The 23,321-nt window shown below is 37.2% G+C and overlaps 3 protein-coding genes across 3 annotated transcripts; all 3 read right to left on the reverse strand.

Moving 5' to 3' along the window:
• Positions 1–10,902: 10,902 nt before the first annotated feature.
• Positions 10,903–11,383, reverse strand: LOC104810586 (protein TAPETUM DETERMINANT 1-like). Its single transcript, XM_010536933.1, has 2 exons — positions 11,329–11,383; positions 10,903–11,234 (listed from the first exon to the last, which is right to left on the reverse strand). The coding sequence occupies exons 1-2, from the start codon at positions 11,381–11,383 to the stop codon at positions 10,903–10,905; spliced, it is 387 nt and encodes a 128-aa protein (XP_010535235.1).
• A 467-nt stretch (positions 11,384–11,850) lies between these two features.
• Positions 11,851–12,331, reverse strand: LOC104810587 (protein TAPETUM DETERMINANT 1-like). The gene is made up of 2 exons (XM_010536934.1): positions 12,277–12,331; positions 11,851–12,182 (listed from the first exon to the last, which is right to left on the reverse strand). The coding sequence occupies exons 1-2, from the start codon at positions 12,329–12,331 to the stop codon at positions 11,851–11,853; spliced, it is 387 nt and encodes a 128-aa protein (XP_010535236.1).
• A 1,976-nt stretch (positions 12,332–14,307) lies between these two features.
• Positions 14,308–17,220, reverse strand: LOC104810395 (pectinesterase-like). Its single transcript, XM_010536683.1, has 3 exons — positions 16,492–17,220; positions 15,699–16,167; positions 14,308–15,183 (listed from the first exon to the last, which is right to left on the reverse strand). Exons 1-3 carry the CDS (start codon positions 17,095–17,097, stop codon positions 14,489–14,491), a joined length of 1,770 nt encoding a protein of 589 aa, XP_010534985.1. The 5' UTR covers positions 17,098–17,220; the 3' UTR covers positions 14,308–14,488.
• Between the last annotated feature and the right edge of the window lie 6,101 nt (positions 17,221–23,321).

Genomic DNA, 23,321 nt, shown 5'->3' on the forward strand with positions numbered 1-23,321 from the left:
AGTTTGTTCGTGATCTTACGAACGCCAGTGATGATTCCGATTGATGATCCTTTTGTATCACGATATCATATGTCGAATATAAGGCATGGACAAGCCAACTTATCTGATTCGACTGCTTTCTCGTTCACTGAGTTCGACTGTCTGAAATAGACGACGTTCGTCTATAGTGCGGCCACACATTTCTACAGTCTCGCTCACACGAGGGGCCCAACTATATCTCTCTCTTTTACGAGAGGTACAAATCCCATCTTGACTATCTATAATCCAACACATGATTCGTTTCGTACCTGATACACGCCTTTATAGTCCTCCTGTTACGCGGGACGTTTGACGTATTCAAAGCACGCAACTCCTCATGTTGGATTCCGTAGATATCTCAGGTCTTAGGATCCAATCATGGAACCGACATATGAGATTCAAGTCATAACGCTAGTCCATGTGACAATTTCATGTGGGTCATCTAGTATTCCATTCTCCAACGAATACCTATGACTGTGATCATATCCAATATCTATGATCATCTATATGATCATCAATCACATATCATACTAGTCTTGTTATATCATTATTCCCACAATGATACATGACTAGGGAGTTTAGTATTGTTCATAACAATACATGGATTTCATAACATATTAAAGCATGCACAATACGTAATGAATCAAACACTCATCCATAAACTATAGAAAGTGTCAATACATCAAATGTATCTAAGTAAAGCTCACATAACAGTACATCATAGAGCACTTCATTCCTTCAAATTCCTCTCCATTTAGATTATGATATGTTGTCAAGACATCCTCGTCAAAAAGTCTTAAAAAACATGTTATTAGGAAAAATATAAATATGTAATTAATTAATTTCTAAAGTCATTTGAGATTAAAAATGTGTACCTTTCATATGACTTAAGTTCTTCACAGTTCAACAATATATATGTGACGATGTGATTGTACTCTTGTACAGTTAACCAATATTCTTCAGACTTGCCTCCGAGTCGTTCAGTAGGTTGAAAACTTTCGGGAATAAGTCCGAAACATGAATCATATTGGTAGAGATAACTTCTATCGTCTTCGTTGGTAGCCCTCCTTTTCTTCGTCTGGATATGAGATTCAAAATAGAAAGAAGTGAAGTAGGAGATCTCCTCTAACAAATACTGTTTGACGATATATCCTTCCACTACTGCTTTGTTTTTTGCCTTCTTCTTCATATGAAAAAAAAAATCGCTCAAATGGATACATTTATCTAAACTGTACTGGACCACCGTATATCGCCTCATCTGGTAAATGAATAGGTAAATGTTCCATCACATCAAAAAATGAAGGTGGAAATACCTTTTCCAAGGCGCAAAGTATCTCGGGGATGTTGCCTTTCAAAACCTCTAGGTTACTTCTTCTCAGAGATCTTGCACATATATCTCGAAAGAATGTGCTGATATCGCATAACGCTCCGTGGACACTGGGTTTCAATAGTTCCGCAAATGCAATAGGAATGAGTCTTTGCATGAATACATGGCAATAATGACTCTTCATTCCCATAAGCTTTAATGAATCAGTATCAACGCATCGCGCCAATTTGGATGCATATCCATCAGGGAATTTAACCTCTTCTTTTAACCATTTAAACAAGACGTTTTACCTGGTCTTGTGAGTCTGAATATCGGCACAGGTGTGTGACCATCACGTGTCAACTCCAACTCTTTTCTCTTGCATATATCTTTCAAGTCCTTCCTCGAGTTGATGTTGTCTTTACTTCTCCCTGGCACATTCAGAACGGTGTTGATGATGTTATCAAAAAAGTTTTTCTCTATATACATAACATTCAGATTGGTCGAAGCATTAGCGAACTCCAGTAAGGCAAATCCCAAAAAATACTACGCTTATACTAGTTATGCCAATCACCAAATCATTTGCACTTCTTGTACCCAAAATTCCCTCCACATTGCACAGAAGCTTGCAAATCATCTAAATATCCACTATTCGCTCAGAATAAATTTGCTCTCCGGTTTGCATAACAGGACCTTCCTCAGTAACGATTTTACCTTTGGTAAAAAGCGTACGATTTTGTCTCAATGGATGATTCCTTGGAAGAAATCTGCAATGACAGTCAAACCAGCACGACTTTCTCCCATGTCTCAACTGAAACGCTTCAGTTTCCTCCATGCAAAACGGACATGCAAGTCTTCCATGTGTGCTCCATCCCGATAGCATTCCATACGCCGGAAAATCACTGATCGTCCAAAGAAGAACCACTCTCAGTGTAAAATTTTGTTTCACACTTACGTCGTAAGCAGGGACTCCAATGTCCCACAAATCCTTCAACTCCTTAATGAGCGGCTGTAAATACACATCAAAACTCTTCTTCGGATGTTCTGGCCCAGGAATCAACAATGTCAAAAACATAAATTCTCTTTTCATGCACATCTCAGGTGGTAAGTTATACGGAGAAAGTATCACGGGCCATAATGAATACTGTATGCCAGACTGTCCGTACAGACTAAATCCATCAGTACACAAACAAAGATACACATTCCTAGGCTCAACAGCAAATTGAGGAAATACCATGTTGAAGTTTTTCCATGCCAAAGCATCCGATGGATGTTGCATTTCTCCATCAATGATAGAATGCAAGGCATGCCATCTCATATGCGAAGCCATTTGTTGTGATTCATACAAACGCTTCAATCTGTATGATACCGGCATATAGAACATCTTTTTATACGGAGTTTGTCTCCGTAGATTCTTACTCGGACGGTATCTATTAGTCCCACAAAATTTACACTTAACCAATTCTTTTTCTTCACCCCAATACAACATGCAACCATTTTTGCAAACATCAATCTTTTCATAAGGCATTCCCAAATTCTTCAACATAGCCATCGTATCATAATACGATTCTGGAGCTTTGTTATTTTCAAGTAAATATTCACGCAACGTTTGACAAAATAAATCCATGCAATTTTCGGTGACATTGTAATCCGTTTTCATACTCATCAATCTTGATGCGAGAGATAAACGTGATTGACCTTCTTTACATCCTTCATAGATAGGATGATTTGCCATATCCAACATGTCGAAAAACCGTTTTGTTTCGACGTTTGGCTCCTCCTGATCTTGTGATGAGTTTTGATCAACCAATGCCCCAGGAAAATCATCTATCACCATTTCAACATAAGGATTTCTTACATCTTCATCTACATCATACCTCTGCTCGGCCGACACATGTTGTCCCGTTGTGATTGTCCGAACTTCTTCTCCATGAAATAGCCAAATATAATAATCTTCCACAAATCCCCTTCGAAATAGATGTTTACTAAAATTGCGACAACTTGTACATGGACATAGCATTTGTCCACGTTCTTAACACAACGGCTGGATGGAAGCAAAATTCATAAATTGTTCCAAACCGGTAATGAATTCTTGCGTTACCTCTTTTGTAATCGAATCAACTCTTTCATATATCCACTGCCGGGACGAACGAATATTCAGATTTGTTGAAGATGTCATTTTTAGGAGAAATTTTTGGTGTAAGGATAGTAGAAGAATGATTTAGAGAGTGGTTTGGGAGAAAAATGGCCGGATGATTTAAATAGACAAATATTTCAACGGACATCCATTAGAAATCTGTTGAAATTTCGTCGACCGTTAAACTTTTCAACGGATATCCGTTGGAATAATTCGAACGTTATGTTTCCAACGGATATCCGTTGGAATTTTTGCCACGTTTCATAACGTTCGGATATTTCCAACAGGTGATCGTTGGAAATTGTCAAACGTTATTTCCAACGGCATGCCGTTGGAATTTGCGTGGAAAATTTCCAACTCTGATATCCGTTGAGTTGTTGTTGGAAATTTCTAACGGATTTCTAACGGATGCATCCGTTAGATATCCATGGGAAGTCCGTTAGAAAATCGTTGGAATTATTCCAGCGGAAGGCCGTTGGAAATCCGTTGGAAATTTTCCAATGGACGCATCCGTTGGAAAAATCCGTTGGAATTTGGCCTTTTTTTTGTAGTGTTGATTTCACTAAATTCTCTGGAAAGTCAAGGTCTTTGGTATGTGTCTCAGGAAGGGTGTTTAAAAGTCTTGAGGGGATGTAGGGTAATGTTGAAAGGGAACCTATCAGATGGTCTATATGTCTTTAAGGGCAAAATATTAACAGGGAAAGTTATCACTCTCAGGTAGAACAGAATGAAACCGAACTCTGACATTCTAGGTTAGGACATGTGAGCCAAAAGGGCATAGATGTACTGACCAAAAGAGGTCTGATCATAGGTTTAGAAATATCATCTTTAAGATTCTGTGAGAATTGTGTTTTCAGAAAATCCCGTAGACTAACCTTTGGGACGGGAAAACACACTTCTGAAAGAATCTTAGAGCATGTTCATTCATACCTGTGGGGTCACAAAATGTGACTCCATCTATGTCCAAAAACTAGTATTTCATCAGCTTTATTGATGACGTTTCTAAAAAAGTCTGGGTTTACTTCCTAAAAACCAAAGATGAAGCATTTGAAAAGTTTGTAGAGTAGAAGAATTTGGTGGAAAATCACACATGACAGAAGTTGAAAACATTAAGAACATATAACGGTCTTGAGTACTGCAACCAAAGGTTTGATAGTTTCTGTAAAAGCCATGGAATTCTAAGGCATAAGACTTGTGCATATACTTCAAAATGGAGTTGCTGAGAGAATGAATAGGACTATAATCTATAATGGAGAAAACCTGCTAATTTGCAGAATCAGGTCTGTCACAGGATTTCTGGGCAACAACTGCGTCAACAAGCGTCTATCTGATAAATAGGCCCCCTTCTACAGCTACAAGTCTAGAAATTTCAAATCAGAAATGGTCAGGAACTAAAACAGGGTACCAACATCTGAGAAAGTTTGGATGTTTAGCCTATGGTCACTCGGATCAAGGAAAACTTTCTCCTAGAGCAAAGAAAGGGATATTCATAGAATATCCACATGGATTAAAAGGGTATAAAGTCTGGATCATTGATGAAAAAAAGTCAGTTATAAGCAGAAACGTAATATTTGATGAAACCAAAGTCTACAAGGATCTAGGACAAGTGCAAGAAACTGAGCAGAACAACACTAACCCAGATCAGTACCTGAGATAGCACATATACCTATCTTGGTTAATCATGATGAGGTAATAAGATAGACTAAGGTTCGAGGTGGAGCTGACAACCTTGATTCCAAAAGATAACAGATACATGAAGAAGAAGAAGAGAGTTTCTGATGAAGATCAGAATCCTGTAACAACTCCTGAGCAGACTGATAGTTCACAAGGACTCACAGACTATCAGCTTGCACGGGACAAACCAAGGAAGATTATAATGCCGCCAACTAGATATCAAGAAAAAGATACAGTGGTTTTTGCTGTCACATCAGCTGATGACTTAGAAATTGATGAACCTAGATCATACAAGGAGGCTCAAAGGAGCAAGAACTGGCCATTGTGGAGGAAAGCAATGGTTGAGGAAATGGAATCCCTTAAGAAAAATCAGACTTGGGAACTGACTAGGAAACCAAAAAATAAAAGGATAGTTGGTTGCAAATGAGTCCTGAAAAGAAAGGAAGGAATTCCAGATGTAGAAGAACCTAGGTACAAGGTCAGATTAGTGGCAAAAGAGTTCACACAAGTAGAGGGAATAGACTACACTGAAATCTTCTCCCCAATGGTTAAACATGTATCAATCCGAGTTTTGCTATATGGAACTGGAACAAATGGATGTCAAGACAGCTTTCTTACATGGAAGCTTAGGTGAACAGATTTTATGAATCAATCAGAAGGGTTCATAGAGAAAGGGAAGGAGAATTTAGTGTGTCTACTCAAGAAATCTTTACATGGTCTAAAACAATCACCTAGAAAGTGGAATAAGCGGTTTAATAGTTTCATACAGGGACAAGGGTACAAGAGAAACAGTTATGATCCATGCGTATATGTGAAAGAGTCTGAAAAGGGAATCAACATTTATCTTCTACTTTATGTTGATGACATGCTAATAGCTTCTAAAGATAAGGTCGACATTAAGAGACTGAAACATGTACTTGGTTCTGAGTTCGAGATAAAGGACCTTGTGAACTATATATATGTGCATACATATGTATATATGTATATATATGTATAATGTATATGTATATATATGCGAATGTATATATATGTATATGTATATATATATGTACGTTTATATATATGTGTATGTGTATTGATATGTATATATATATATATATATATTTATATACATATGTATATATATGTGTATATATATATGTGTATGTGTATATGTATATGTGTATGTATATGTTTATTTTATTATTCATATATATGTATATTTATGTGTATGTATATATATATATATATTTATATATGGTATATATATGTGTGTTTATATGTATATATATATGTATATATGTGTATGTGTATATATATATTTATTATTTATTTTATGATTTTTATTTAATTAATTAATTATTATTATTAAGTAATTTATTTTTTTATTTATTTTTTATTTAATTTTTGATGTGGCGATGACATGGCGCGATGATTAGAAGAGAGGTTAAGAATTTCGTCGCCACGTAGGATTTCCGTTTGTCTACGTGACGGTAGGTATTTTTTTGCCAATAATTTAAAAATATATGATTTATTTGGAAAAAAACCAATTGTACAGGTATTATTCAGTAATTAAAAATAAATTGAGATAAGGAAAAATACAAGTATTTTACGAGGATTCTCCCTAATAATAATATAGATCGGAGAGGAATCAACACTGGACGGAGGACACAGAGAGAGGGAAGAGGAAAGAGGTGGCGTACTGAAAGGACACAGTGTGAAAGAGTCTGAAAAGGGAATCAACATTTATATTCTACTTTATGTTGATGACATGCTAATAGCTTCTAAAGATAAGGTCGACATTAAGAGACTGAAACATGTACTTGGTTCTGAGTTCGAGATAAAGGACCTTGGATCCGCAAAGAAGATCTTAGGAATGAATATAAGAAGGGATCGAGCAAAAGAAACCTTGGTTTTATCTCAAGCAGAATACTTACAGAAAGTTTTAGGAGCTTTTAACATGGAGGATGTTAAACCTGTCAATACTCCTTTAGCTGCATATTTTAGGCTAAGTTCGAATAACAATACTGATGAGTCAGATGTGAGCTTCAAGGAGACTGTACCATATGTAGGAAGTATAACGTATGGAATGATAGGTACAAGATCGGACTTGGCTTATCCAATAAGAATAATTAGCAGATTTATTAGTAACCCTAAAAGGGAATACTGAGAAGCTGTAAAATGGGTACTTAGGTACATCAGGGGCACATCGAAGCTGAGTCTAAGTTACGAGAAAGGTTCAAGCATAGAAGTGAAAGGTTTTTGTGATTCAGATTACGCTGCTGATTTAGATAAAAGGAGGTCTATTTCAGGATATGTGTTCTTGGTATGAGGCATTGTGATGAGTTGGAAGTCAGCCTTGCAACATGTAGTAGCCTTATTAACAACAGAGGCTGAATATATAGCCCTAACTGAAGCAATAAAGGAAGGTATATGGTTAAAAGGGCAACTGACAGAACTAGGTTTTAAACAAAACTCGATGCGTATCATGAAAGAACAAAACATATAGATTTTAGGCTGCATTTCATTAGGGACATAATAGCTCGAGGTATAATAAAAGTCTCTAAAGTTCATACTGAAGATAATCGTTCTGATAGACTCACAAAAACTGTTGTTGTTGATAAATTTAGAAAAATGTTAAAATTACTTCACCTAACAGGGGAGTAATTCCGGTTAGGTGGCAAGAGAGGGTTGATGGTAGGTTTGGCCAAGAGTAGGAATGTGTTGTATGTTTGTATTGCGGACAAGGTGGAGATTTGATGTCTTGCAAGCTCAGGTTGAATCATGGGAGAATGAGGTTGAAACCCTCTAAAGGCGCCAGAGGGTTCAAGGCTAAGAGGAACGACGTCGCACATGCTAAAGGAAAAGTAAAGAGGGGCATAACGGTCTTTCTGTAGAAGAATGTCTGTGAGCTCAACATTAAAGGTGGATCAGATTTGGGTATTCGATATCAATCATTGTCTTATCTCTTCTTTGATAGTTTTCATTCTTGTTTTTGGTTCTTGAAGCTTAGATCGCTTCTGTATATCTGTTCGAATACAACTCTTGGCAATCAACCCATTTCCTTCTCCGAGACATAAGCCCGGGTTAAAACTTGGTAACTGAACTCGCTAAACACTATCTCGTCTACTGTTTTTCTCTTCGATCCACATTCGCTCTCTGGGTTCGGCCGGTGATCGCAATCTCAGGGTCATCGGTACAACCTGTTCTCACGATAATTATAACCGGCTTCCCACTACAATCAGTGGCGGACTTAGAAAAAAATATAAATGGAGACATTGATTTTATATATATCATTTTATAGAATCAAATGCTATTTTTATGGAGGCATAGGGTAATTTTTTTCATAATTTTAAAAAAATTGCCTAAAAATTACTTACTTTTTTGAATTAGAGTGGGGGGTGCCCCTACAGCTCCTAACCTAGATCCACGCCTGATTACAATGTTGAATAATAATAATAATTATTATTGTGTTAAAAAATAAAAAACTAAAGGGAGAGGAGAGGAATCAGCAGTGGACGGAGGAGACAGAGAGAGGGAACTGGGAAGTGTTGGCGTACTGAAAAGAGAGACAGTGGCCGAATCCCAAGGGTTGACCGCCGTTGACTAGACAGTCGTTATAACTCACCAGGCTCGTTTTTAAATGAGGCAAAAAATTCACGTCTCAACTCGCTTGTTTTGATACTCCTAAATATACCGCAATATTGAAAGACTGTTTTGCAATAAGAGCATTGAGATATACAATTAGTCTTTGTTCTTTCGGTTTAATTCAGGTTCGATTTGATTATATTTAATTTCTTTTATTTTGATTTTTTTTAAATAAAGCTTTTTGGCTTTCAAAATTAAATTTAATTCAATATTTTTTCGATTCATTTTATTTGAGTTTGAAGTTTATTAAGAAAATAGTTGATTTTAAAAAAAAAATTACCTTTTTCGGTTTGTTCGATTAAGTTTCAATTTTGTCTATTTTGGAAAAGTTATGGATTGGATTACAATTATTTGATTTTGATCGGTTAACCTAGACAATACTCGTCGTCGTTCTAGGTTTCTCCTCGATCGGGGCCTTTCTCATAATAATAAGAGAGAATCGCTGTAAAATACCTATACTTTTCTCTGGTCTCAATTTAATACCTGTACTTTTTTAATTACTGAATAATACCTGTACAATTAGTAGTTTTCTCCAAATAAATCATATACTTTTAAATTATTGGCCAAAAAATACCTACCGTCAAATAACCACCACATAGACAAACGGAAATCCTACGTGGCGGCGAAATTCTCAACCTTTCTCCTAATCATCGCGCCATGTCATCGCCACGTCAGAAATTAAATAAAAAAATAAATAATTAATAATTAATAAATTAATTAATAATAATAATTAAATAAATAAATAAAAATCATAAAATAAATAATAAATATATATATATACACATACACATATATATCCATATATACATATATACATACGTATATAAATATATATATACATACACATATATACATATATATACATACATATAAACACACACACACATATATACCATATATAAATATACACATCCACACATATATATATATATATACATATCAATACACATACACATATATATAAACGTACATATATATATATACATATACATATATATACATTCGCATATATATACATATACATTATATATATATATACATATATACATATGTATATATATTTGCATATCAATCCGAGTTTTGCTATATGGAACTGGAACAAATGGATGTCAAGACAGCTTTCTTACATGGAAACTTAGGTGAACAGATTTTATGAATCAATCAGAAGGGTTCATAGAGAAAGGGAAGGAGAATTTAGTGTGTCTACTCAAGAAATCTTTACATGGTCTAAAACAATCACCTAGAAAGTGGAATAAGCGGTTTAATAGTTTCATACAGGGACAAGGGTACAAGAGAAACAGTTATGATCCATGCGTATATGTGAAAGAGTCTGAAAAGGGAATCAACATTTATCTTCTATTTTATGTTGATGACATGCTAATAGCTTCTAAAGATAAGGTCGATATTAAGAGACTGAAACATGTACTTGGTTCTGAGTTCGAGATAAAGGACCTTGTGAACTATATATATGTGCATACATATGTATATATGTATATATATGTATAATGTATATGTATATATATGCGAATGTATATATATGTATATGTATATATATATGTACGTTTATATATATGTGTATGTGTATTGATATGTATATATATATATATATATAATTTATATACATATGTATATATATGTGTATATATATATGTGTATGTGTATATGTATATGTGTATGTATATGTTTATTTTATTATTCATATATATGTATATTTATGTGTATGTATATATATATATATATTTATATATGGTATATATATGTGTGTTTATATGTATATATATATGTATATATGTGTATGTGTATATATATATTTATTATTTATTTTATGATTTTTATTTAATTAATTAATTATTATTATTAAGTAATTTATTTTTTTATTTATTTTTTATTTAATTTTTGATGTGGCGATGACATGGCGCGATGATTAGAAGAGAGGTTAAGAATTTCGTCGCCACGTAGGATTTCCGTTTGTCTACGTGACGGTAGGTATTTTTTTGCCAATAATTTAAAAATATATGATTTATTTGGAAAAAAACCAATTGTACAGGTATTATTCAGTAATTAAAAATAAATTGAGATAAGGAAAAATACAAGTATTTTACGAGGATTCTCCCTAATAATAATATAGATCGGAGAGGAATCAACACTGGACGGAGGACACAGAGAGAGGGAAGAGGAAAGAGGTGGCGTACTGAAAGGACACAGTGTGGCCGAATTCTAAGGGTTGACCGCCGTTGACTAGACAGTCGTTATAACTGAGACGTTTGAAGACGTTAGGTCGGATGAGGGTCGCGGAACTGAACCAGCCGCAGTTCAAGTGGATGTCCGAAATGGAGCAGCCCGTCACGCACTGGTTAGTTATTTCCACTCTGAATGTCGGAATTCCATTCGGCAATGGCTGAGTGCTCTCTTGGCTTATCACTATGTTGTTCTTCCTGCACCTTCCTCCTCCCTCCATCACTTTCCCTGCTCCTTTTTTTTCCAAAAAAAAAAAGGATTCAGTGATCAAATATTCAAAAGTTGAATCCACATGATGACGACACGATGATGTACTGTGATTTCTTACCTGTGGAGAAGACGACGGGGATGGCGATGAGGAAACATAAAACCACGGAGGTCATCATTAGTTGTCTGCTCAGATGACTCGTTCGCGAGTGACTCAGGGATTTCCACTCGGTGGAATCGAACAGACAATAGAAGCTGATGGATTCTCTCTTTCTCGGCTAGCAAATCAGAGTTATCAAAGAAAGTTTTGATAAGTTCGGTTATTTATAACCTATTCGTGAAATTCAGTAATTATTATTATTAAGTAATTTATTTTTTTATTTATTTTTTATTTAATTTTTGATGTGGCGATGACATGGCGCGATGATTAGAAGAGAGGTTAAGAATTTCGTCGCCACGTAGGATTTCCGTTTGTCTACGTGACGGTAGGTATTTTTTTGCCAATAATTTAAAAATATATGATTTATTTGGAAAAAAACCAATTGTACAGGTATTATTCAGTAATTAAAAATAAATTGAGATAAGGAAAAATACAAGTATTTTACGAGGATTCTCCCTAATAATAATATAGATCGGAGAGGAATCAACACTGGACGGAGGACACAGAGAGAGGGAAGAGGAAAGAGGTGGCGTACTGAAAGGACACAGTGTGGCCGAATTCTAAGGGTTGACCGCCGTTGACTAGACAGTCGTTATAACTGAGACGTTTGAAGACGTTAGGTCGGATGAGGGTCGCGGAACTGAACCAGCCGCAGTTCAAGTGGATGTCCGAAATGGAGCAGCCCGTCACGCACTGGTTAGTTATTTCCACTCTGAATGTCGGAATTCCATTCGGCAATGGCTGAGTGCTCTCTTGGCTTATCACTATGTTGTTCTTCCTGCACCTTCCTCCTCCCTCCATCACTTTCCCTGCTCCTTTTTTTTCCAAAAAAAAAAAGGATTCAGTGATCAAATATTCAAAAGTTGAATCCACATGATGACGACACGATGATGTACTGTGATTTCTTACCTGTGGAGAAGACGACGGGGATGGCGATGAGGAAACATAAAACCACGGAGGTCATCATTAGTTGTCTGCTCAGATGACTCGTTCGCGAGTGACTCAGGGATTTCCACTCGGTGGAATCGAACAGACAATAGAAGCTGATGGATTCTCTCTTTCTCGGCTAGCAAATCAGAGTTATCAAAGAAAGTTTTGATAAGTTCGGTTATTTATAACCTATTCGTGAAATTCAGTGAAGAAAGTTTCCTAATGTTTTACAGACATATTCATAAATATGTATAAAATATAGAATATTTAGATATATTTATATTTACATATTTATATTGTGGGATATTAACATATTAATATATTTATAGATATGTCAATATACCAATACATAATGACCTTAAACAGTTTTGGAAAATTTTCAACGTTGAGTTATTTCCATTTTGCGTTTTTGTAAGCTTAGATCTTATTATAATCATGATTAAATAATACGCGTCAAAAAGATTATTGACAGGAATCCAAAACTAAAATTTCCGATAAAGTTTAGGAATTTTTCTATAACTGAAAACGCTTTTAAAAAATATCATATAAGATGAATTCAATATATGGTGTCTGGTACATTCAGTTTACCCATTTTTTGTAGACCCAAAAATTATACATTTTGTTTTGTGTATCAGACACTTTATTAGATTTAGGTATATATTTACAATTTTGATAAAATAAAGGAAAATAAAAACAAAACAGTGAACTTTACAATTTTGACGGAAAACACTAAATTTTTATTTTTGTTAAATAAACATTAAATTTTAAGTGAGTTTAAAAAACACTAAACTTTTTAAATGATCCAAAAAAATATATAAACTTTTATGCGATTATAAATAAATACTAAACTTTTTAACTGATTCACAAAAAATATATGAAATATATATAATTGTAAGAAAAAACTAATTATAATAATTTGATGTCTTTATGTCATATCAGTTTATTTGTTTATTTTAATAATAGTCGAAGAATTAAGTGTGTGTTTTTTTTACAAATTTAAAAGGTTTAATTTTTATTTTACAAAATCAAAATTTAGTTTTTTTGACAAAATTGAAAAGTTCAAATGTTTTTTTTAAGATTTTCTCTAAAATAAATCTACACTAGAATTTTAGTTTCCGTATATATATGTTAAAAATTCATCAACTGGACTGTGCAAATAAGGGGAAAAAAGAACATTATAATGGGAAACAAACAGAATACACCTCGTTATAGGGTTTCTTCTCGATTTGGGCCTTTCGGCCCATTCAATTGCTTATTGGATTTCCCATTCTTGGTTTCTCGGCCCATTGGACTTTCACGAAAGATTGGATTTGGACTCACTGCAGCAACATTAACAACCAAACCCAATTCGCAGTTGGGATTTATTTCAATATTCTATATTTGTTACTGCAACTATGATTTTTTTTTTTTCTCGTAGCATATATATGTGGATGGTTGACCAATGCTGGTAACAACCATGAGATATATCATATAATATGGATACAAAATCATTGCGTTGTTAGATTATACATTTTATCAAAATGTAACTGTCAACAATTATTGACAGTGAGGTTAGAGATATAATTTCAAATAAAGCATTAGTAGTGACCACAAGCCGAAGATCTCACATTATCCACGTGCGTAGTTTGATAAAAAAAAAAAGAAAGAGAGAGATTATATTCTCTTGGCCCACTCGAATACGACTAGTTAGTTTTATGCTCGTGAATATATATATATATTCTACTATATCAATTCCCACGTAGACTCGCCTCTTTGTGAACGATATGAGAGAGAGAGAGAGAGAGAGAGAGAGAGAGAGAGAGAGAGAGAGAGAGATTCATATTCTATATCCTTCCGGTCCATCGGATTTAAGTGGTGAATATTGATGAATAGTTGGTATCAAAATTCATTCAGAAAATATACATGCGCATGACATTACTATATGATGACGTTTTTGTGATTAATTAAGTTTTCATGTATTATTATTAATGAGCATACAAGAAAAACATTTCTCTTATAACTATATGCCACAAAAGGAAACGACACAAGCTTTTTATTTATTACCAAGACAACGAGGTCTCAAGCTCCCTCGAACAAACATATGGAGATATTGAACTACTCACAACACCATCACCACACAATATATAGGACAAATATATATATATATATATATATATATCGTTGCATGTATGTATAGGTATAGTATCATCGATCAGAGACCGGGTTGATAAGGAAAACCGGTTTCCGGTACCCAGCTACTTCCGTCGATGAACTCGTCGGCGGTGTACGGCTCAGCCTCCTTGGGATCTGTAATTACCTTAAAGCCCTTCCACTTAACCCTATATTTCGTGTTTGCCCCTGGTCCTCTGTTCGAATACTCTCTATAAGTGAGAGTGTCCAAATAGAAGTTACTCGAGTTCCACGGGCGCCAGCCTTTGGGATTGATCACCTCCGATATGGAAGATTGCATCACGACCGTCCGTGAGTATTCCTGCCACGGACGGCCCAGATACGATGGGTACTCATCCATCACGGGCCAGAGATCCGACGTGGCATTGATCCGACAGTTCTGGATAACGATCCCTGTGTCCTGGTTCTTGTCGGTCCGACCTTGGGCCGTGACCATGTTCTGTTTACCTCGGCCAGGTATGCGCGCGTCGATGTCGCAGTTCTGGAGGACGACGGCCGAGTTTCCGAAGATGAAGTCGACCGTGCCGGCCACGAAGCAGTTGCGGAAGAACTGTCGTTTGGAGTGGACGTAGAGAGTGTCCTGATAGGCCGAGAAGCCGCAACGGTAGAAGGCGGAGTGGTCGGCACCTAACCGTATGGCCACGGCCTGGGCGTTCGCTGGACCGGCCGTGTTCTCGAACGTGATGTCTCGAGCCAGGAAGTGGTCGCCCGTCACGACTGCAGTATTATGTAATCAAATAATTTTCTAACAAGAATTAAGAAAAAAAATGGTAATCATATTTGTCCTACTGCGTAAATTTATAACAAAGTCGATGACAAAATTCCACGTGTTCTTAATTATTCGATTTTTGTGGTTAGAGGTTATTGTTGTGGACTAAGAATATCAAATTGGGCATTTATTATAAACCATGTCAATTTAAGTTATTTCATTTTAGAATTATGGACATCTTATATTTTTAATATGAAAAATTAAAAATTAAAACTCTACGAAAAAAATAGTGGCTGTAAGTTTATTATATGAACCCGTTGTTTACGACGATGTCACAAAACTTAGAAGACTTCAACTCGATTTATACGATAATTGAATAGATTAAGGTATGGTTTTGTTTCACTTACGATTATAAATTAATCAGTTCGCATTGGCTCGTTTATTCAATTATTAACCAAACTGTCCACCCAAACTTAGGAGATTCCAAATATTTGCTAATAGATTGAAAAAAAAAGGAACATACCAACTGTTGCAGAATTGAAGGTGCTCATGTTTGGTGTACCGCCGACGCTCAAATTTCCGGTGATGATCGTATTTAAGCGGCCATCTCCGACGAGCATTAACATCTTCTTTTTCGACGGAACCCTAACGATCTCTCTGTAAACTCCGGCCTTTATCTTTATCACATACCTCACCTTGCTGTTATTCGGCGCAGCCTCCACCGCTTCCGCCACCATCGTGAAATCCCCGCTCCCGTCGGCCGCAACCACCGCGTCGGGTTTTATTTCTGAAGACTCGAGAAACCGCCTGTCCTTTTCCGACAGCCACCACGGCCACCCGTCTCCGACCACCTCGGCGGCTGTCTCCGTCACCTCTTTGATCAGATCGGGAGTGGTGGAGGTTCTGGACTTTGGCTCGAAGTTGGCTATGTCGGTTTCCGTCATGCTCTTGATCATGTGGAGTATGATGCTTGACAAGCGCTCTACTTTAATCTAAGAACACATGTATCGTTAAACCATCTCAACGGTTAGATTATAGATATCATCACTAAGATACCAAATCATTTTCTAAGATATTTTTGGAGATTTGTGTGTATAACCGAATACCCACAACGTAAAAAAGTTTTGAGAATGGTTATTTGAAATTTTGAATAATAGCACGGCAAGTTTTTACGTCAGCATCCAACTGTAACAATCAACGATTAGTGTGTCGGGACCCAATATGGATAGTGACCCATTTTCTGGTAAAAGGTTACGTATTCGTTTCATATTTGTATGAAAACAGTTAACTAATCCAAAAAAAAAAAAGAAACGTACCAAACTGTCCGAGAAGATTTCGCGAACCAACTTATCGAAGGGGTCACCGGAGAAACCGTCAAGACAAGTCTCTTGATAAGTCATGGCTGAGCTTATTAGTATATTGAGATCGTGAGCCTGTCGCTGGAGATTTTCCTTCGTAGGGTACAACCGGAAAGCCTCCGCCGCGTCACGGAGATCCTCTAACCCTAACTCGATTGTCTCCAGACAGACATTAACCGCAACCTCTGTCTTCGCCGGAATATCTGACCTCGCCATAATAACGCTCTCCACGTCCACGTAACTGCGTCTGGCGGCCGCGACTGCCGCGTTCAGAATCGCAGCGATAACGTCCTTCTGCGACGTCAGCTTATAGCCGCCGGAGGAGGCTGAAGAGACGACGGAGAAGCAGAGATCCGGGTCCGGTGTCGAATTACACATGGCCCTCAACACGGCTTGGGACACCGATATCGGTTTTTTCCCCGCCGTTTCCGAAGGTTCCGGCGAATATTCCGGGGGATATTCCGACGAACGCGAAGAAGAGGAGCAATGTGGCGGCGGCTGTGGATAATGGTATGAGTTTTTTGTTGATTTCTGACATTTTGTTTTGTGCTTGTGGAGTTTCATGCAGACTGGTTACTACAGGAACAAAGATTTCATTTTATAGTTGAAATTGAAACTAAAGGTCCCAAAAAGAAACATTGCTCACGTTTTTTTTTCATGCAAATGTAACTGGAATTTCAATTTCTAGGTCCACATGAATTCTACTTATTTATACGAAATTTTTTTAAAAAAATCGTAGTCGTTGGACTATATATGTTATATATTATATATTACTGTGCGCTACGTAAGAGTGGGTTTACCGTACGGGCACAAGCCAGACAAGTGACGATATGGTGACGATATAACGTGAAATAATGGTTGATACTTACGGGAAGGAACCGGTCATACCTACGATGGAAGGGTTTATGGTTAATTTTGTGTTTTTTAATAATCATTCCAAATCAATATATTTGTTTGGGTAAAACCCCTAAAAAAACCTCCAACTTGCAAAAATATGTACAAATAAACCTTCAACTTGAAAAACTGTCATTCAATCCCCGAACTTGTAACTTATCACTGAATAAAACCTCGAACTTGCAAACTATTGTTCTAATAAACCTTTGACCGGTTTGACCACAATTTCAAACGATCGGAAATCCACATATTGACGGATTGCTGATGTCATTTTTTAAATTGAAATTGATAACGTGTATAAGGTGACATCAGCAATCCGTCAATACGTAGATTTCCGATCGCCTGAAATTACGGTCAAACTGGTCAAAGGTTTATTAGAGCAATAATTTACAAGTTCGAGGTTTTATTCAGTGACAAGTTACAAGTTTGGAGATTGAATGATAGTTTTTCATTTGAAGGTTTATTTGTATATATTTTTACAAATTGAAGGTTTTTTAGAGGTTTTACCTATTTGTTTTCTCATAATCAATATACACCTCTCGAGGCAAGAGAATCATATAGGGGTGTAAAAGGTGTTGGGCCGGACCCGCCTCGATCGTCCCGACCCGTTTGCGAGTCAAAAGTTATTTGGCTCACCCCCAACACACCATAGACCACGAGAGCTAAATACCTAATTAAAAAAAATAAAATTTAAATAACTAAAATATATTTAAAAATATTAATGTTGAAATAGAAACAATCTTATTTCCCAAACCGTTTCCAAAGCTCTTCTCCTTTATTTCTACAGCTACAAACACACAAATTATACAAAATTCTACACATGGTTTGTATTTACATATGAGACTAGCACACTTTCTATTAAAAAAAGAATCATAAGACGTGTTGTTAATTCTAGGTCAAGTTTTTTTTTTATGAAATGTGATTGAATTAGTATCCAAAAAGAGTGTTATAATATTTATAAAATAGAGGTAACTCTAAACGGGACTCCCATGAACATATGGGCAAAATTACGTGTTCCTAGATGAAGTAATGAGATACCATTCAGCGATGAATATTGTTCGTGAAAATGGAACGATGGGATTTAAGAAAAGAAATACAAAGAAAACCCGCAAAAATGGAAAAAATAAAAAGCAACGATGGTGACGGAGGATGAAATAATTGAGTCCTTTACAATGGTGGACGTGGACATTGTGAAATTTAGGGTTCGAATTCTCTCTCTCGGTAAGTATAGTACCGAGGCTTTGAATCACAAGAAAATAATGAAGAATTCTGTATGTATTTCTATAATACAACATATTACATATATGTACAATTCTGGAGAAAACAGAGCAAGGAAAGAAATATTGTCTGTACAAAGAAAAGGAAGCTAAAATAATTCAAAATAGGAAGAGAATCATTTAGCCAATAACTCCAACGGTTGTCGTCCAAAACTGAAGCCAATTCATTCCTGATATTGAGGAGAGACATGTTTACGTGTATAGGCTTGCATGGTTATCTTCGTCTGTCGTCCATGTGTCTTCAGTTAGTCTGTCACTTGTATCTTCGCTAACATCCCCCCGCAAGATTGGTCGGTGAACATCCACGAGACCAATCTTGGAGAGTATAGTTTCATAACCTTTGACATTAGGGGCCTTCGTAAACATATCGGCTAATTGTTCCGCACTTTTTGTGTATGGTGTGGTGATGACTCCTTGGGTGACTTTCTCCCGAACAAAGTGACAATCTATTTCTATGTGCTTCGTCCCCTCATGGAAAACCGGATTCGCCGCAATGTGTATCGCCGCTTGATTATCACAATGTAGGGGTATTGGTTTGTCGATTGAAATCCCGAGGTCTTCGAGTAAAGCTTTAAGCCATACGAGTTCACTCGCCGTCGTTGCCATCGCTCGATACTCCGCCTCGGCACTTGACCTTGCTACCACATTTTGCTTCTTGCTTTTCCACGTCGTTAGATTGCCTCCAATGAACGTGCAGTATCCGGTTGTTGATTTTCGATCTTGTTGATCCCCGGCCCAATCCGCATCACAATATCCAACGACATTGACATGGTTGTTCCGATTCATCCAAATTCCTTTGCCCGGAGATCCTTTAAGATACTTTAGAATTCTTTCCACCATTCTCCAATGTTGAGTAGTAGGTGCGTGCATGAATTGACTTACCTGTCCCACAGCAAAGGATAAGTCAGGTCTAGTAATTGTCAAATAAATGAGCTTACCTACGGTTCTCCGATATTGTTCGGAGTCTTCGAGTGGTTCTCCCTCCGGTTGATACTTGTAATTTGCTTCAATCGGTGTTGTCGCTGGCTTGGCTCCAAGTTGTCCTGAATTGCTCAAAAGATCAAGTGCATACTTTCGTTGGGATAGAAATAGTCCGTCATGCGAACGAGTTACTTCTATCCCAAGAAAGTACTTTAGCTCTCCCAAATCCTTAATATCAAAAGATGATTGAAGTAATTGTTTTGTTTCCATAATACCTTGCACATCATTACCGGTTAGGATTATATCATCTACGTAGACAAGTAGAACGATCATACCTCTCGTAGTGTGTGATATAAATAGTGAATGATCACTTTCACTTCTCGTAAAATTGTGGTTTGTCAATGCGTCATGGAGTTTGGCATACCATTGTCTCGGGGATTGCTTGAGTCCATATAATGCTTTCTTGAGCTTGCATACCTTGTCGGGGCCGAGAGAAGGTTGGAATCCCGGAGGCAAATTCATATATATTTCCTCCTCTAAGTCTCCTTGGAGGAAAGCATTCCTAACATCCATTTGCCAAAGATCCCAATTAAGATTCGTAGCAATCGTAAGTATTACTCTTACCGTGGGTAATTTGGCGACAGGTGCAAATGTGTCTGTGTAATCCTCGCCATATGTTTGTGTATATCCCTTTGCTACTAATCTAGCCTTGTATATTTCAATATCACCGTTGCTTCGGTACTTGATTTTGTATACCCATTTGCATCCCACCGGCTTCTTGTTTTGAGGTATCGTCACGATCTCCCAAGTTTCATTCTTTTGTAATGCTGAAATCTCTTCTTCCATCGCTCTTCGCCATCTTTCTTGGCTGTTGGCTTCTTCGAAAGTATGAGGTTCCTCTTCCTGATCTATTTTCTTAGGAAAGCTCGATGATTAGTGGATAAATGCATGTTTGAACAGAAAGATTGGATGGGATGCGTTACCATACAACCAAGTTGATTTTCCCTCACTTTGTACGATGGTTTCTTGGTCCGTGAGCTTCTTCGAAGTGTAGGCACAGTTACTTGTTGGTGAAGTTTCAGGTTTTGTCTTGGATAAGGAGCACTCATCTGATTTTCTTCTTCTTCCACCATTGGTCCCATTGCATGAATGGGCACGTGGACATGTTCTCCTGCATCTACAGAATTAGAAACTTCAACATCATCATGGATTCCACTAGAGTTACCTGTTTCGGTGGGATGAGGTGTCGCTACTTCATCGCCAGGATTTTCGGCAGGTTGTTCATTCGGTGGTCGTCGTGAGGTATCGTCCGTGAGTAGTTCTCTCAGAGTGTTTGAGTAATCCGGCGATGTATTGGTCAGATCTTCTAGTTCTTTCCATTCATTTTTCTCAAAGTATCCAACCTGCTCCATAAATTGTACGTCTCTTAATATAAAGAGGCGATGCGTTTCGGGTTGATAACATTTAAAACCCTTTTGCTTTGTTGAGTATCCTAGAAATATGCACTTGATGCTCTTGGGGTCCAGTTTGTTGCGTTTGTTTTCTGGAACAAAGACGTAACACACACACCCGAATACCTTTAGAAAATCAATTGATGGAGGAGTTCGGTTTAATACCTCAAACGGTGACTTGTCGGCTAAGATTTTGGTTGGAATTCGGTTGATTAAATAACACGCCGTCATCACCGCATCACACCAAAATCTTTTAGGCACATGACGGTGAAACATTAAGGTTCTAGCGACCTCCATGAGATGCCGATTCTTTCTCTCCGCTACCCCGTTTTGTTGGGGAGTGTAAGCACATGAGGATTGATGCTCAATCCCATGAGTATCAAAATAGTTCTTGAAACGAGCATTGAGATACTCCCCTCCATTATCTGTGCGAAGACATTTGAGAATGGCTCCATATTGTGTCTTGACATATGAGTGAAACCTGACAAAAGACTCAAACACTTGTTCTTTCGAGCTCAAGAGAGTTAGCCACGTATATTTCGATTTCTCATCGATAAAAGTAACAAAATACTTGTAGTTTTCTCGTGAATGACACGGCGCTGTCCAAACATCAGAATGAACCAACTCAAAACATGTATTATAAATAGTGTTTGATTGCGGAAATACACTTCTGCAATGTTTGCCCAAAATGCATGACTCACAATCTTTATTATCAAGTGTAACGTTTGGTAAAATGAGTTTCAAAGCTTGAAAATGCGGGTGACCTAATCTAGCATGCCAAATAGAACTAAAGGCAACATCTCGAACGTCAGAATGCGTGTCTAGGAGGTAAAGCCCATTTGTAGCTCGCCCCGTAGCAATGATGTTTCCAGTCTTAATATCCTGAAAGTATAAGCCGTTAGGACCAAAAATCGCTTGACAATTTAGATCCTTAGCTGTTCGATAAACGGACAGAAGATTGTTAGTAAAATCAGGAACATACAATGCATCAATTTCCTTATCGCAAAGTTTTAATTTCCCAATTCCTTTAACAGACACGTTTGGCCATTAGCGACAGAAATTTCCCCTCTAGCATGCTGAACATTAGATAAAAGTTTTGGATTAAATATCATATGAGATGTGGCACCCGAATCCACAATTAAATCATTTTTAGTGATAGATGTGAGAGACATGTTACCAGGTTCCTTGGAAGCTATTATCTTCGATATATTGGACGTGAAGTTTTGCATCATGGCCTCCATATCTTGCTTAGTAACATAAATATCATTAGATGCCTTCCATGCTCTCTCGGATGGCACAATCATGTCTCCTTCCGAGGCTTCAACATAAGATGTACCGGCGAGCTTGGCTCTGTCAAAGGAAGGCGGACGAGGACTCGAGAACCGCTGCGGTTTGAGATGAGGATAGAGAACCCAACATTTATCCTTCATATGACCTTTCCTTTTGCAGTGTTCGCAGGTACTCGGTCGGCGGTCTCCTGATGGCTTGTATGCGATGGCTTTCTGAGCGATCTCTTCACGATTTGCAGGAATAATTCTTGCGCTATGGGTAAGATCACTCGGACGAGGGAATAACGACTTTCCCCCTTCCTCCTTCTTAATCCGAGCACAAACTTCGTTGAAGGAGGGAAGTTTAGTTTCTCGGAGGATCGATTGGACCAGCACTTGATAAGAGCCATTCAGGGCAAATAATAAGGCAAAAATCTTGTCTTGCTCTTGGTATGCAATCTCTGTTGCATCAGTAGGAGCTGTGCGAAGTTCCCGAAATTCAGCCCATAGGGCTGTGAATTCTCCCAGCAGGGTATTGAATGATTTCTCTTCTTGTCGAAGGGAATAAATCTTGTGCTTCACTTCATATATCCGGTTGATATTGGTGGCATTGCCATATGTTAGACCACAATATCTTGCATATTAAGAAACTTCCATAATTGTAGGATCCGGTTGTTATGCGAATCTGTCATTGCTCCCTCTTGCTGTGTATATATGTAAACGACACTTTACCTAATGAGAATAAGCCTTTCAATTGTTATTATGGTATCAGAGCTATAGTCACACGACAACCCTAGCCGCCACACTTTTTTGTTTTTTTCTTTCTCTTTTCTGAACCCAACGATCGTCTCCGTCACCGGCGATCAACCCTTCGACGATTATCATGGCCACCACCACAAATACTGCTCCTGATGCTGCCACCGCAACCTTCGACGCAAGTAATCCGTCCAAAACGCTGCTCACGGTGAACATGATCA

Source organism: Tarenaya hassleriana, unplaced genomic scaffold, assembly GCF_000463585.1.
Source record: "Tarenaya hassleriana unplaced genomic scaffold, ASM46358v1 Cleome18, whole genome shotgun sequence".
In the NCBI taxonomy this organism is placed as follows: Eukaryota; Viridiplantae; Streptophyta; class Magnoliopsida; order Brassicales; family Cleomaceae; genus Tarenaya; species Tarenaya hassleriana.

What these genes read in the sequence shown, in the direction of transcription:
- LOC104810587 (XM_010536934.1), bottom strand. Translation starts at nt 12,331, where the DNA reads ATGACCTCCGTGGTTTTATGTTTCCTCATCGCCATCCCCGTCGTCTTC. An exon ending in CCCCGTCGTCTTCTCCACAG is followed by an intron (nt 12,183 to 12,276) that starts GTAAGAAATCAC and finishes TGGAAAAAAAAG; the next exon opens with GAGCAGGGAAAGTGATGGAG.
- LOC104810395 (XM_010536683.1), bottom strand. Translation starts at nt 17,097, where the DNA reads ATGAAACTCCACAAGCACAAAACAAAATGTCAGAAATCAACAAAAAAC. An exon ending in AAATCTTCTCGGACAGTTTG is followed by an intron (nt 16,168 to 16,491) that starts GTACGTTTCTTT and finishes ATGTGTTCTTAG; the next exon opens with ATTAAAGTAGAGCGCTTGTC. An exon ending in CTTCAATTCTGCAACAGTTG is followed by an intron (nt 15,184 to 15,698) that starts GTATGTTCCTTT and finishes ATAATACTGCAG; the next exon opens with TCGTGACGGGCGACCACTTC.
- LOC104810586 (XM_010536933.1), bottom strand. Translation starts at nt 11,383, where the DNA reads ATGACCTCCGTGGTTTTATGTTTCCTCATCGCCATCCCCGTCGTCTTC. An exon ending in CCCCGTCGTCTTCTCCACAG is followed by an intron (nt 11,235 to 11,328) that starts GTAAGAAATCAC and finishes TGGAAAAAAAAG; the next exon opens with GAGCAGGGAAAGTGATGGAG.